The sequence below is a fragment of the Camelus dromedarius genome, chromosome 5, assembly GCF_036321535.1.
Source record: "Camelus dromedarius isolate mCamDro1 chromosome 5, mCamDro1.pat, whole genome shotgun sequence".
Taxonomy (NCBI): Eukaryota; Metazoa; Chordata; class Mammalia; order Artiodactyla; family Camelidae; genus Camelus; species Camelus dromedarius.
The window spans coordinates 74,984,287-75,000,436 of record NC_087440.1 but is presented as its reverse complement, the minus strand read 5'-3'; the positions used below and the strand labels follow the sequence as shown (position 1 = coordinate 75,000,436).

Below are 16,150 nucleotides of genomic sequence, written 5' to 3'. Positions count from 1 at the left end.
AAATTGAAAACTAGCTTTCAGTAGTGTGTTGAATGATAAACAATGTTAAAGTTTGCAGAGATCTAATTTTTAGAATCAAATGAGTTTGGAGATTGGAGGTTTGGGGCTTGATGGAGGTACTATTCACATTAAAGCAAACGATAAAGGATGATGGTGTTCACTGGTTAAAATGTGGTTGGGTATGGTTTGAGCCAATTTGAATTTTAGGAATTTATTTTTGAAGCCTAAACTTTAGAATCTCAACAATGAGTCAAGTTTAGAAGTGATCATAGAATGATCATGTTGTCAGTCAGATCAGAATCTCAATTAAACCTAATGATGAGTCAGAGTTCTCCCTTAAGTATGGGTGGATAAGGACTGATTGCACAGGTGTTGAGCCCTCAGCCTTATTTATAGGTAATTTTATTTTATGTTTGTCATTAGAAAATTTCAGAGGCCATTCTTTGGCATTCAGGACACTCCTTCATGAAGCACTTATGGCCAGTTAAATGAATTGTTTTTCAAGTTGTCTTTTATGGTTTTATTTAAACCATTTATTATTCAATATGACTTCATTGCTTAGTAAATGGATTATTATTTGATCCATGAAACTTCTGCGTTTGCTTTTTTGCAAGTTGTCTTGCCACAGAATGCAATCAGTTTACTTGTCTGTGCAGTTCCTCTTTTTTGGCTGGTCATCATTTGTTTATATAATTCCATTGTCTCTCAGGTTGCTGTCACTTGGTTCATTCTGGAAATAAATTTGTATACCCATTTTTAGGATAGTTAATACTTTATAAGAAGTCAAAAGAGGAGACAGTTCTTCTCATTCAACAAATTGGTACTGTTGAGTATCTGTTATGTCCCAGGACACTTTTCTGGGAACTTGAGATATACTAGTGAACAAAACAAAACAATCCCTGTCTCCTACTCAAGAGAGACAGATGCTAAAACATAATAAATAAATAGATCAGCTAATATGGTATGTTAGAAACTGATAATTGGTATGGGAAAGGAGACAGGTTACAATTTTTAAAACATGCTTGATCTTTTGAGAAGATGACATTTGAACTAAAACTTGAAGAGAGTTAGCTAGCCTTGTCATTGTCTGGTAGCAGAGCCTGCCTGTTGTGCGTGAGGAGTAGTAAGGAGGCCAGTGTGGCTGGACTGAGGGGTGTAATACAATAGTAGATTAATTCAGAGGTAAGTGGGGGAAGATGGTTTGGGACTTTGTGAGGACATGGGCTCTTACTCTAAGTAAATTGGGAAGCTATTGGAAGGTTTCAAATAGACAAGGGTGATACTACTTCATTTTAATTTTAAAAGGATTACCTTCTCTTTTTTGTTCAGCAGAGTATATGAAAGAAGCAAAGGTTGAAACAAAGAGACTAATAGAGGGGTAGTGTAGTAATCCAAGTGAGAGATAATGGTGACTCAGGCTAGGTTGATAATATTGGAAGTGGTGAGCAGCTGAATCTTGGATATGTTTTGAAGGAAGAGTCAACATGATTTCCTGATTCTTTTTTAGTGTGTGGTAGAGAAGAAAAAGAGGAATGGTGGGTGACTCCCAAGATTTTCTTTTTTTGATTACTAATCGTGTATTGAAAGCAGTAAGAGGTTCCATGAGACCAAATAAACCAGTTCTGAGGTTTTCCTCAAGATAAAGTTTAACAGCTCCAGCTTCTTCAGTGTTTATCAAAATACAAAAGAAAAAAGTAGAGGTTCTCATTTTCAATGGCAAATCTGACCCTTGCAGGCTGAGGGAGTGAAAGCACATGTAGACAGGGGCTCCGAGGGGCTGGGGCTCTAGGGTGACCACCTGCGCTCCTGCTGGTGTGACCCCAGAGGGCCTGGGGCAGGCCAGTGAGAGCGTTCTGACCCAAGTGCCTGTGCTGACCCAAGAGAAGGCCGGGGTCTCTCCAGGGGGTCTGAGAGCAGGCGCTGCAGCCTCCAACCCATCTCCTGGGCCGCTGTGTAAGCACAAACACAAGCACAAACGCTATGGGTTGTGGGGTGACCCGAGACAGAGCGAATCACAGGGACCCTATTGTAACCATGCGAAATGGATCATGGCTGGTTCTGCCCCGTTTCATGTTCCCAACGGGAAACAGACCACTGAGACTGGGCTCAGGCCATTACTGCAGAACCTACACTAGGCACATTTCTTCCTTCTGTGTGTTCAAGTGTTCTCCTTATCTTATATTTGTAACTGTTTTAAAAAATGCACTGAGTTTGGGTTAAAAACCGACCACCAAAATGGATCTCAACACAGATCTAAAGCTTAGAGGAGGAGCATCAGGCTCGTCTGAAAACAGCGACTCCTGGATGACCCGTGTGCCTAAAATCCCTTCTCAGTTCTAAACAGTGGGTTGATTTTCTTTACAATAAAAAAAGCTGAGTAATACTGCATAGGAGCACCAGAAACTGCCTCATTGGAAACAAAAACTATTTACATTAAATAAAAACCCAGTTGCAGGCTGCGTCTGCACATTTACAGCATGGTGAAGCACACTGTGACCAACCATGGAGACAGCTTCTGGCACTCACACCACAGGGGCACGTTTGCCACATGATAGTAAAGCAAGGGTAGAAGGAGTGAGAGGGGAGGAGAGAGGAGCATAGCTCACTTCTGGTTCCGGAGCTGATTGGACAGCCAGTCCAGTCCCTCATAGAGCCCGTCCCTGCTGGTGGCACAGGTGGCCTGAATGTACCAGTTCCTGTGGCACAGAGAGTGTAGGCCCAGCTTGTCCATGATCTCGGCTGCATTCATGGCATTGGGGAGGTCCTGATTGTTAGCAGAAACAAGCAGAACTGCGTCCCTGAGCTCATCTTCTGCCAGCATCCTCATGAGCTCCTCACGGGCCTCGTTCACATGCTCTCTGTCATTGCTGTCAACCACAAAGATGAGACCTTGTGTGTTCTGGAAGTAGTGGCGCCACAGAGGCTGGATCTTGTCCTGGCTGCCCATGTCCCACACGGTGAAGCTGATGTTCTTGTACTCCACGGTCTCCACGTTGAAGCCTATTGTGGGAATGTTGGTCACAATTTCACCCAGCTTCAGCTTGTACAGGATGGTGGTCTTTCCCACAGCATCTAGGCCCACCATAAGAATGCGCATTTCTTTCTTGCCAAAAAGGCCCTTGAAGAGGTTCGCAAAGATATTCCCCATGCTGTAGACTGGTGAGAGCAACAATGGCCAGAGAAACCCTCGGCGGCCGCGGCGCTGCTGCTGCTCGGATTCAGGCATTGGTTTCGCTCCCACAAGATGGCGGCTCTCCCAAGATTTTTTGATGAGGAATCAGATGGAAAAATGGAGATGCCATCAACTCAGATGGGAAAGGCTGCTGATTGAGCAGATGTGAGAGACAAGAATGACCAGTTTTGGACATGTTAAGTTTGGTGTGTCTGTTAGACATTCAAATCATTCATCTTAAGAGGAACCAGGTTTAATATCTACATAGTGTAATTAGACCAGAGTTATAAGACCACTTAGTGCAAGAGTCTCTACCCTGACTACTCTTTTCACTTTATGGTACCCTTTTGTTTTAATAAGAAATTTATAAATGTTACATAGGTATATAGCTTAAGTTAGTGATCTAGAGGAAGAGCATGAGAGTGGTTTTCAAATATGAAGTTGTTTTGTTTTAAGTCACAAAAGGCAGAGTTAGAATCAATAGTGGAAGTTGGGAGTAAGCAGATTTTACTAAAGGGTAAGGTATGAAAGACTTGAGAGAGCTGTCTCAGAAAGGAATGACTTAATTTTCAATTCTTTGCTCCACCCCCAAGTTCTAATCATACTCAAGCAGACACTGAACAACAGTTTGCTAAGAATATGCCTTGGAGAATGTTTGCACTGAGAAGTTAGACCATGGAATTTTAGGAATGAGATCTGAGAAAATATCTGTACATTGTGAGTATTTCTGCATTGTTACATAGAACGGCCTGATTTAGTAGACAGCATATTGGATCTGGACAAGAGAATCATCTTTGTCACTTAATAGCATTATGCCTTTGGTCAAGTCATTGAACCTCTCCAGGCTGTAATTTTCCTCTTTTGAAAGTGAAAGCCAGAACTACTTGATTTTGAGGTTTCTTTAAATCAAAGAAGAGGGAGTCTTTTTTTTTTTTCCCCCTAAAAGGTGTGGAGCTTGAACTGAGCATTGAATAATGAGTAGTACTTTCTAGGAAAGGGAAGAAATGTCTTTTCAGTTGATTAAGTTTTATAGCTCCTCTTTCTCCTGAATCCTGTAAACAACTGAAAACTAGAAATGAAGGCAGAGGTGGATGTGCCCAGGACCTGGCGCAATTTGAATTCTGCCCTTTCCCCGTTGACTTAACTGTGGATATACCCAATTTTTGAAATCCACTCTGAGTGACTAGAAGATCAGCGTTCCCTCAGATGTATTTGTTAAATGATGCCATGTATAAGGTTCCATGTTACGTCTCGAGAAAGCTGTGAGGAGTTTTATTTTTGTGGAAGAGGTTAAGTCCATAACTATATATACTTCCAATGAGGCTAGAGATGTCTCTGGGAATGCATTGAGAATAATCAGTAAGAAAGAGTACCTTTTAGGTGGAGCAATTAGGGAAGGCTTTGTGGAGGGCACAGTATTTTTGAGATGGGTCTTGAAATAGGAATTGAATTTGTAAAAATGGAAGGAAGGGATGATTCTTTTGATTGAAATACAGTTTTTGAGGAATGTGGAAGTAGGAAATAAGTTTGGAAAGGTGAGTTACTACCAAGTCATTTAGAAACAACCAAGTAGAAGTGATTGTTCAGAAGTGTGCTTCTGACAGCAGTCTTTCTGAGTGGAAGGAAGGAGAGAGTTAAGGCCTAGAAATCAGTTAGAAGGTTATTGTAATAGATTATGTGACAGGAGGCTGTTGATACGATAACTAGAAGATTATTGATGGCCTCAGTTGCCAGGTTTCCTGAAGTTAACTAAAGTAGAATTAAAGATAAAGTAATTAGAGGTTAGAAATACTAATATTAGTGACATTCATAGTAATATAAATATAATACTAATACTATGACCACAAGGTCAGCAATGTGTAAGTTGTTAATATATGTGAGGAAGAGGAAGAGAATGGTTGTAAACATGTCACCTTTGAGGAGGGGTAATGTCCTGGTGGTCAGTAATGAGAAGAATGAAGACAAGCCTGAGGTTGAGCAAATGGTACCAACATAAAAGGAGTAACAGAGGAGAAGACAAGGCAGTAGTCTAGATGCATCAGGTAAAACAAAGGGTATTCCTGTTTTAAATTTGTCAGTATAAAATTTCCTGTGAAAAACGGACATGTGTATATGCAGACCTGGTAGAGATAAGATATTTTGCAGAGAAATACTAACTACCTTAATGAACACAGTGCCAAGAGCCATAAAATAATACTATTTATGGGTAGGTTTATTTTTTAAAAACCCATCTCGTGAGTGAATGGGTTTGTTTTTTTGTTTTGTTTTGTTCAGATTAAACTTTATTAAGAAACCAATTTATCTGACCACAGTGGTATGAAATTAGAGATTAATTATAAGAAGAGAAGTGGAAAATTCCCAAGTATTTGGAGATGAAACAATATGCTACTGAACAACCAATGAGTCAAAGAAGAAATCAAAAGAGAAGTAAAACAACAACAACAACAACAAAAAAACTTGAGACAAATGACAATGGAAATACAATATACCAAAGCTTGCAGGATGCAGCAGCAGCCAAAATGCCCACATCAAGAAACAAAAATCTCAAACAACCTAACTTTTGATAACTGAAGGAACTAGAAAAAGAAGAACAAACAAAGCCCAAAGTTGGCAGAAGGAAGGAAATAACAAAGATCAGAGTGGAAATAAATGGAGACTAAAAAGACAATAGGAAAAAAATCAATGAATCTAAGAGCTGATTCTTTGAAAAGATAGAATTGATAAACCTTTAGCTAGACTCATCAGGAAAGGAGAGCACTCAAAATCTGAAGTGAAAGAGATGTTACAGTTGATAACACACAGCACAAATACAAAGAATCATAAGAGGCTGCTAACGATTATATACCAACAGATTGGACAACCTAGAAGAAATGGATAAATTCCTACAAAGTACTGCATACCAAGACTCAATCATAAAGATACAGAAAACCTGAACAGACTGATTATTAGTAAGGAAATAGAATCAGTCATCAAAAATCTCCCAACAAACAAAAGTCCAGCACCAGATGGCTTTACTGGTGAGTTCTACCAAACAGTTAAAGAGGAATTAATACCAATCCTTCTCAAACTCTTCCAAAAAATAGAAGAGGAGGGAACACTTCAAACTCAATTTGTGAGGTTTGTATTACCTTATACCAAAACCAGACAAAGGTGCCAAAAGAAAAGAAAACCATAGATCAGTATCCCTTGATGAACACAGATGTAGAAATCCTTAACAAAATACTAGCAAACCTAATTCAGCAACACATTAAAAAGATGATGAGATAAATCCCATGATTAAGTAGGTTTTATTCCAGGGATGCAAGGAAGGTTCACCATCTGCAAATCAGTGTGATATACCATGTTAACAAACAAAGGATAAAAATCATGATGGTCTCAATATATGCTGAAGAAGGACTTCATAGAATTCAACATTCATTTATGATAAAAAGTCAACAAAGCGGTTATGAAAGGAATGTACCTGAACATAATAAAGAGCATATATGATAAGCCCACAGGTAACATTATACTCATGGTGAAAAGCTGAAAGCTTTTTCTCTAAGATCAGGAACAAGACAAGCATGCCCACTGCTGCCACTTTCCTTCAACATAGTATTAGAAGTCCTAGCTAGAGCAGTTGGGCAAGAAGAAGCACAAGGCATCCAAATCAGAAAGGAAGATGGAAACTGTCACTGCTTGCAGATGACATGATAATATTATTACACATACAAAACCTAAAGACTCCACCAAAATTTTTTTAGAAGTAATAAATGAATTCAGTAAAGTTGTAGGATACAAATATCAGTATATAAAATACCTGTTTCTATACACATAAGGAATTATCAGAGAAATTAAGAAAACAGTCCCATTTACAGTTGCATCAAAAAGAGTAAAACACCTAGGAATAAATTTAACCAGGAAAATGAAGGACAAGTCCTGTACGCTGAAAACTATGCAATACTGATGAAAGAAATTGAAGAAGACACAAATAAATGGAAAGATGTTCCAATGCTCTTAGATTAGAAGAATTGATATTGTTAAAATGTACACAGTACCCAAAGCAATTTTCAGATTCAGTGCAGTCACTCTCGAAATTCCAATGGCCTTTTTCACAGAACTAGAACAAACAATCCTAAAATTTTTATTGAACCACAAAAGACACAGAATAGCCATAGCAATATTGAGAAAGAAGAACAAATCTGAGGCATTGTGTATCCTGATTTCAAACTATATTACATAGCTATAGTAATTGAAACAGTATATTGGCATAAAAACAGGTACACAGATAAATGGAATAGAAAAGAGCCCAGAAATAAACCCATACATATGTAGTCACTTAATTTATGACAGAGGAGCCAAGAATATAAAATGGGGGAAAGGACAGTCTCTTCAGTAAATGGTGCTATGAAAACTGAACAGCGACATATAAAAGAATGAAACTGGATTATCTTACCTTACACAAAAACCAACTCAAAATGGATGAAAGACTTTAAGTAAGAACTGAAATCATAAAACTCCCAGAAGAAAACATAAGTGATAAGCTCCTTTACATTGGTGATGCTTTTCTGGATTTGACACCAAAAGCAAAGGCAACAAATGCAAAAATAAACAAGTGGGTCTACATTAAATTAAAAAAACTTCTGCAAAGAAAGCCATCAACAAAATGAAAAGGCAGCCTACAGAATGGGAGAAAATATTTCAAATCATATATCTGATAAGGAGTTGATTTCCAAAGTATATAAGGAACTCATACAATTCAATAGCAAAACAAACAAACAAAAACGAATATGATTTTAAAATGGCCAGAAGATCTGAATATATGTTTTCCCAAAGAAGATATCCCAATGGCCAACATGTACATGAAAAGGCACTCAACGTCGCTAAACATCAGGGAAATGCAAATCAAAACCATAACGAGATACCACCTCACACCTGTTAGAAATGTCTATTAAAAAAGCAAGAATTAACAATGTTGGTGAGGATGTAGAGAAAAGGGAACCCTTTTGCAGTGTTGGTTGAATGTAAATTGGTGCACAATATAGAGGTTCATTAAAAATAGAACTACCATATGATTCAGCATTTCTACTTCAGGGTATTTTTTTATCCAAAAGAAATGAAAAAGCTAACTTGAAAAGATGTGCACCCCCATGGTTGTTGCAGCATTGTTTATAATAGCCAAGGTACAGAAGCAATCTTAAGTCCGTCAATGGATAGATAAAGAAAATGTGAGATATGTGAATCTCAGCCATAGAAAAGGAAATCTTGCCATTTGCAACAACATGGATGGATTCTGAGTGCATTATGCTAAGTGAAATAAGTCAGAGAAAGACCAATACCATGTGATCTCACTTATATATGTGGACTCTAAAACAAAAAAAAAGTGTACTCACAGTACAGAGAACAGATTGATGATTGCCAGAGGCAGGTTGGGAGGTAGGTGAAATGGGTGGAGGTGATCAAAAGATACAGTTATAAAATAAGTTATGAGGAGATAATTTATAGTATGGTATCTATGGCTAATAATACTGTATATTTGAAAGTTGCTAAGAGAAGATCTTTAAAGTCCTCATCACTGGAAGAAAATTTGTAGCTGTGTATGGTGATGGATGTTAACTATCAACTAGGCTTAAATTGTGGGGATCATTTCATAATACACACAAATAACGAGTTGTATACCCAAAACTAATGTGTGTCAGTTATCTCAATTTAAAAAAATGAAGCAAATTTGCAAATGTAAGGCAAAGGTTTTTGGTGTGTGAAGGGCTTTTTGTTTGTTTCCCATGTCTTGATTTTATCTCAAACATCTTTTGTTTGTTTGTTTAGATACACAGAAGTAAAAACAAATGGAAATTTCATCTCAAGGATGGCATTATGAATCTTAATGGAAGAGATTATATTTTTTCCAAAGCCATTGGAGATGCAGAATGGTGAAGAGTTGGCTCTTTTCTTTTATAAATAAAACAAAAGAAACTTAAAAAAAATTTAAAGTGGACAGTTTGAAACTTCGGACATACACCAACCAAAACTTAACTTCTGCATGTCAGAAAAGTACAGTAGAAGCAGAGCTACTGGAACAAAGAGACCTTGACAACATAGACACTACTTCTAACTGGCAAGCCATGGAACTGTAGCACCTGGGGTCGTTGGGGTGGGGGGTTGGGAATTTGTGTAGGAAAACCATAATTGTCGATTTTAAATACAAGTACCTGCCATCGGTAATTAGCATGTAAAGCTTTGTCTATATTCCTTCCTCCAGCTTGGTTCAATCAGAAGATACTGGTTGGAATGAACTGAAGAAATTTCCCTTTTGATAGATTGAACTGAAACTGCTTATTGTATGTGGTTACATTTGGTAAAAATTGCGTGTGAGCTTTTTACAAAAGGGTAAAGATTATGAGGTTGAATTTTAACTCACTTGTATAAGGAAACAATAGAGAACTCTCATAATAGGTCTTAAATATTTTTACTTGCTATTCTCCCTCGGTAATATATCTCTTCCTTCCCTGCCTTATGAAACATCTGTTTAAGAGTTTAGGAAGTAATCAGTGATCACAGTTTGGAGACAGAACTTAACCCAAGAATTGGATATTTATTTTCATTAGATTCTCACACTTAATAACTGTAGTGTAAAGAATTGGGTCTCATCTGAGTTGAGCAGAATTGAAATGACAGTTTCAGTTTCCTTACAGAAAAACTGTATTTGTTTCTTCTAGTCCCAGACCTTAAAAAGAAACCCAAAAGTGGCTCCTCAGGAATACGGTTTTATTGCGCAAAGGTATCATCCAGCTGAAATGATATACATATACATAGATACAGATTTTTTTTCCTATCGGGCTAAAGCGTATGCTTATATATGTGTTTAGTCTAAGTTAAACACTCAGTTCACATTCTGTGCATTGATTGAAGCATTGGGCAGGTGGTGAGGACTTGGATTTTTATTAAACAATTTAGTAATTATAAAAGTTTCTTGTGTTTACTAGTAAAGAGTTTAAAAACTATTATTCTGATCAAACAAATTTTTTAAAATACAACTTTGTAATCTGGGGGGAAATTTTGGGGTTAGTAGGGGGTGGGCCACTAAGTACATATTGACCTGTCTTTCATTTGGTGGCCCTTCCAGGCCGTTGATAATATAGACATGGGCTCCAGTTTGCACACCGGGAAGAAAGCATAGAAATTTGACTTGTATATTTAAAAAAGTAGAAATTTAATATGTGTATTAAGAGAGCATTGCTCTGTATTCTGTAATGGGCTCTAAAGAACAATGTGGTTGTGTTCAGTGTGAACAGGCTACCTGGGATAACTGTAGGAACACATTTTTTCACCTTTGTGTTCTTAAAACTAATTCTTTTCATGGTTTATCTTGACACAATTCACATATGTTTAAGTTACTTGCATATTGATTTTTTTTTAAGTCTTCCATTTTTGTCTTCCTTTTATTTGCCTCTGTGTGTTTCCAGAAGTAACATAGAAACACTTTAAAGTACATTGCAAAGAAAAACTGTGAGCTGTTTTATATTGTTTTTTTCTTTTTTTCACACAAAGCTTTAAACTTCTCAAGAAGGCTAATCAAAAAATTTTTTTCCTACTTCCCATCCCATGTACCAACTAGGTTCCTTTAACTTATGTTCTGAACTTTGGTGTAAATGGTGGTTTCTAGCATGCTAGTGGTTAGGTTTTATTTACATGCCATAACTGGTAAATACGGTTTTTATTTTTACTATATTAATTTGGTTTTTTGGAGGTTTATTTGTTAACCCCACTACTGTCAAAGCACACAGGTTTTTTTGTTCTTATTGAGACTGGGAGAAGAGAGAGAAGGTGATGAAATCACAGAAGCCCTGTTACTCAGTTGTCCTTCAGTATAGTTGCTAGTAGGTTTATATTTACCCAGTGAAGAAGTCAATGACCTGAACTACCTATAAAAGTAGCAGTGCTGCAGCGTTGATGGAAACCCTTAGGCTGTCTAGTAGTTCTTATGCTACTGAACTTTGGATTACTATATGATACTCAGCTCATGTTTTGGGCCCTTTATATAGATAAACATTTGTTTCCATAATAGAATTGTATACTGGCTTTTTTTTTTTATGTAATGTTATATTCCAACATGAACAACCAATGCTTTGAGAGTGACTCACTAGGGAAATAACCATTTGTACTTGCACCTGTGTATTGCTTATTAATTATGGCATACTTGGCAAATGCTTTTCTTTTACTTGTGAAAATTCTGAAAGCTGGTCCAAACAGCACTGCATACCAAATTGTGCTCTTATATATTACTGCATCGTGTTCCTTTCTATTCAAATAGCATGTTTTAGTTTTATTATAGTGGCTTGCAATAAGAATGCCACTTGCTTTTATTGTACTTGAATTCTTAATCATGCTTTTAACATTTTGTTTAACAAATCATTTCATTAGTTTCCATAAAAATGTCATTCCTTTGAAAAGGCAAGGATTTCCACTTTCAGAACTTTAAAATGAAGATAACATGTTTATACAAAGCGGGAAAATAGTTCAGACTTGGTATTATGAAGTAAGTTAAGGTTTCAGAAACGAAGAGGATTTGTTTAGATTTGCACAGATGATGATGGCACCTTTTATTTAAAAAAAATTAACAATCAACAATGCTAAGGAAAATTTACACAAAAGTACTAGATAAAGTGTGGAAATGTGTGCCTTTCAGTGTATGTAGTTTTTTTGGTGGTCATTTGGATAATCAGACCATTTGAATGCCTGAGAGCACATTTATTTCTCTGGAGCGCCACATTTGGCTAAAACAACTCTTTAATGTGCAATTAGTTTTTAGAGTAAAATGTCTGTTATATGAGGGGGATCTTTATATATTGAGCTTTTATATTTTTTTAAATGTTCACATTTCTTTGTGTTAATTAAATGCCATCATAATATCACATATATATTGTTGCGTCTCAAAATCAAAGCCAACTTGATGTTACTCTTCTTGGAATACATCAAGATTTGAACGATATATATAGTGACTAAAAAGTGTTCTTGAAAAGCGTATTCTAACAAGATTCTGGTTTTAGACAGCAAGAACATAAAAATATAATAGCTTTTGTATAAAGATTTTCTTTTACTATAGTGAAAATCAAGGATTTGGTTTTCTTATTTTTTCTGGCTTTTATGGAGAAATGAAAAGGGTTGTCTCCTTCTAAGAGTAATTTTTGATTATCTTATAGCAATAATATCACCATTTTTTTCAGAAGGTAGATACACCTTGTACAGGAAAACAGACATAATTTCCTCTTGGGAGTTCCCTTTATAAATTAGCTTTTTCTTCCAGTTGAGAAAATTCCTATATTTTCAGATTATTTCATCTTGAACTTTTTTGAGCTTTTGTGCAATGTAATATTTTATTGATCCATCTTTGTACATTTTCATTTTAATTCATATGTCTATCTCCCACCTATCTGTCTGAATCAGCTATTTCAGATTTTGAATTCATTGGTTTAAAAAGTTGCTTCATATATTTCCTCATGGGGTTTATGTTAAATAGTTTTGCATTTTAATCTATTATGCTATGGAAATTATTCCGAGGTTTATATTCCCTTTTTAAGCCTGCCTTAGTCTATCTTTTGTCATTTTTTATGGTTTAAGGAAGAATACGCCAGACTTCATATTTTTGTTTATTTTGAGGAACAAGAAAAAATTTTTTTCTTCTCTTTTAAGGGAGGAAACTACCTTGAGTTAGTAACTACTATTTCAGTCAAGTTTCCTTAAACCAATCCAGTATGCGTCAGGGCTACAATTTGGGGGGAGGGGCTGATCCTTTTTGCTGTTCTGAGCTACTATTGTCAACTGCTGTTGTACATACTGTTATGTGTAAGGGCGTAAATATATTTATTATGTTTGTAAAATTCATTCTGTACAATTGCAGATCAAGGTTGCTCTTCTGTGATATATGAGATATTATGTTTTAAAGACCATCTTGGAATACAATTAGAGAACTTAGTATTTTGATGTACTAAGACCTATTTTAAGTTTAATATTTTACCTTTGCAAAAACTTTAATTAAAGATGTTATTTAAAAAAAGTAATGTTGCTTGCTTTGTTTACTGGTGTGTAACATTGTCATATATATAACAAAATAAAACTATAGTTTGGAAAGGAAAATACTTTTACATTGTAATAAGTTACATTTATCAAAAAAAATACCATTAAATTCTATACCTAAGGAGGGTGAGATATCCATATGAATATTAAACTGTTACAAATTCTTAATAGTTTTTTAAAATGGTGGTTGTATTTTCCAGGCACACAGAAATTTAAATTGTACTGAATTCACACCAAGAAGGTGTAACTAAAAATCAGTATAATTAACTTACTGTATTAAATGAGTATTTCTATTCCAAAGAATAGATTACTTACAAATTATTTGAGAACATACTTCTTTTTTAATTTCTGTTTAGCTAATCTTTTGCTCTTAGAATTTGTAAATAATTGCATAATAGAATCAGCTTATTGAAGTTTGTATTACATATTTTATGTTATTATAAAAGATAATAATTATTTTAATTTTATAGTTAATTTGAATTAATTATCAGAAAGCTTACCTTTTTTGTAATTACTTTCATCCTATTTGAGGCTGTCTAGGAAACATGCAAATTTTAACCATTAAAACAATCAAAATAAAGATTTTACTCTTTACCAGCAAATCTTGTATTTTTGCAGTTTAACTCGAGCTCCTACACTGATGATCTTTTTGGCTTTAATTTCTCCATCTGTAAAATGACAACAATACAGTTTTGAGGATTAAGTGAGGTAATACATGTAAAGTTCTTAGAATGGTGCTTGGTACATAGTAAGCACTCAGAAGTCATAGTTGTTAATTTTATAATTTGCATAATTTAAAACGGTTGATGGAGCTGAAAAAAATTTTTAAATGGTTGAACATAGCAAAAGAATATAATCTGATTTAAGGAGAGGCTGTGAAAGATTTGTTTACTAAGGCTGAGAGACTTTGTGAGGCAGTGCATCTGGTGGTAACAGCAAGAACCTAAGAGAAGGAAAGTGAGTAGGGGGCATGGAGAAGGATAATGAAACACGCAAGAATGTTTTAAGCTTTTTTCCCCCTAAAGTAAACATTTCTTGAACCATATGTCTAAAATAGGTTGGGTTTTTCCAAAGTGGAAACTAATAGAATTACAACAGTTTAAAAATTATATGATTTTCTCAAATATCAATGGATTGGAGAAAAACATTGAAGCTGTGGGTTCCTCATTCTGAGTCTACCTGAATCCCTCTCCTGGTGATTGTTGACAGTCCTATTGCTGGAGGCAAATGGCCTTTGTATCAATTCTACTCTCCAGCCAAAGATGAAGAGGCAGGTAAAAGCAGTTATTTACTTTTATTTCTGTTCTGAATTATAGTTTTTCTTAGTTTGAGAGGAAATTGAGTACAGAGCATATATTAACTCACTCATTCAACTCTTTCTAAAGTCATCTCCCATAGGCCAGGAACTCTGATCAGTACTATCGGAGGACCCAGAGATGGATGAAACGGCTGGCACCTTTAAAAAGCAGAGAGGTTGGATTGTCTGGATTCTAATACCAGTGTGGATTGGATGTTACCCAGGCTAATACCAATACCCTGGCTACCTCATGGGGTTGTAAAGGTGAGATTATGAGATAATGCATATGTTGCATTTAGCACAGTCCTTGGCACACGGTAACTGCTTAATAAATGAATATATGCTCATATATTTTAATAAGGAATAATGGTCACAGAAAAGATCTTAGATTGGCTAGGTTACTTATGTGAGTTTTCCTTATCTTCCTATCTCAATAGAAACAGGTTCACAGTCTGATGATACCTCTGCAGAAGTGAGGAATCAAGAGGATTTAATATTAGCAGTTATAGAGAGCACTGTGTGTGTTTGTTAAAATAGACAATTCTAGAAGTATAATTGTACTTGTGATCTTTGGAAATGAATTTTGTGTTCTTAAATCAAGGATGTTCAGAATCTTAACTTACCTTCAAACTTCACCTTCTGAAGGTAACTTGAGTAGAAATAACTGTTGCTTAAGGAGCACTTCTGAAATAGCTTACTTTCTCAAACACAACGTGGCAGATACGGAATTCAGTCATGTTTCTACTTCCCTACTTCCAAACCTCATGTGGCAGTGACTGTTCTTCCACTCACCGAGGCTTGAAGCTTTGTGTCATCTAAACTTGTTTTTTCCCTACTCTTCCCCCATCTTAGTCAAGAGTTCCACTGCCTACCAGGTGCTCAAAACAAAACCCAGGAGTCATCCTTAGTTCCCTACATTCCCTTGTTGTAGCCAATCTATCAGCACATTTTAATAGGTCTAGTCTTAATATATACATTGGCAACTTCTATTTTCACTGGTACCTAGTCTAAGTTGCCCCCAAGCCAGACTGGCATCCACCAGTCTGACAGAGCTGCTTTGTTACACTTAACCTTTTCGTATGACGGGAGAGACACAGTGGGACAGACTCCTTCAGTTGGATCTCAACTGGGTCCCTCGGAGTCCCCATCCATGTCCTGCCTCTCTGGAACTGTGTGGGGGCCCCTGCCTTTTGTTCTCTTGCTAACCGTGACTTCGTAGATTTGTCCCACTAAAACCCATTTCTTAACCCATGTCCATGTAGAATTTATTCAAAGTCTTGATGCACAAGTGGCAACCACATAGGGACCCACCTGTCAAACATGTAAAGTTAAGTTCCTAAGCAAGGCCTTTACACCTAGTTTTTTCCTTAACCTTCAACATTCTTCCTTTAGATCTTTATTTTCCCACGGTCAAGAACATTCCTATTACTTCTGCCATGCTTTACCTTACACTGAAAACTCTGAATGATCTGTCCTTCCTTGTCCAAGTTTGTTGTAACACTTACTGAGACAATTTATATTTTTAATATATAATGGACTCTGACAAATTAATAAGCTACTCCTCTTAGGAAGATGGACACAATGAACAAGGATAGTCCATTAAAGAAGAAAGGCAAATGTTAATTGACCTT

At 36.2% G+C, this 16,150-nt stretch overlaps 2 protein-coding genes across 2 annotated transcripts in view; one reads left to right on the top strand and one right to left on the bottom strand.

Annotated features, from left to right (window-relative positions):
* The window catches only part of GTF2A1 (general transcription factor IIA subunit 1), a 40,290-nt gene extending 27,084 nt beyond the window's left edge, over positions 1 to 13,206 (top strand). Inside the window, exon 9 of the mRNA XM_010976395.3 lies at positions 8,975 to 13,206. Coding sequence (XP_010974697.1) covers positions 8,975 to 9,082 — 108 coding nt within the window. The 3' untranslated portion in view covers positions 9,083 to 13,206. The remainder of the gene's footprint in view (positions 1 to 8,974) is intronic.
* On the bottom strand, positions 1,552 to 3,276 carry LOC116153588 (ADP-ribosylation factor 1-like). Its single transcript, XM_064486169.1, has one exon. The coding sequence runs from the start codon at positions 3,224 to 3,226 to the stop codon at positions 2,603 to 2,605; it is 624 nt and encodes a 207-aa protein (XP_064342239.1). The 5' UTR covers positions 3,227 to 3,276; the 3' UTR covers positions 1,552 to 2,602.
* Positions 13,207 to 16,150: the final 2,944 nt, after the last annotated feature.

Excerpts from the sequence above, each read along its gene's own strand:
- LOC116153588 (XM_064486169.1), bottom strand. The coding sequence starts at position 3,226 with ATGCCTGAATCCGAGCAGCAGCAGCGCCGCGGCCGCCGAGGGTTTCTC.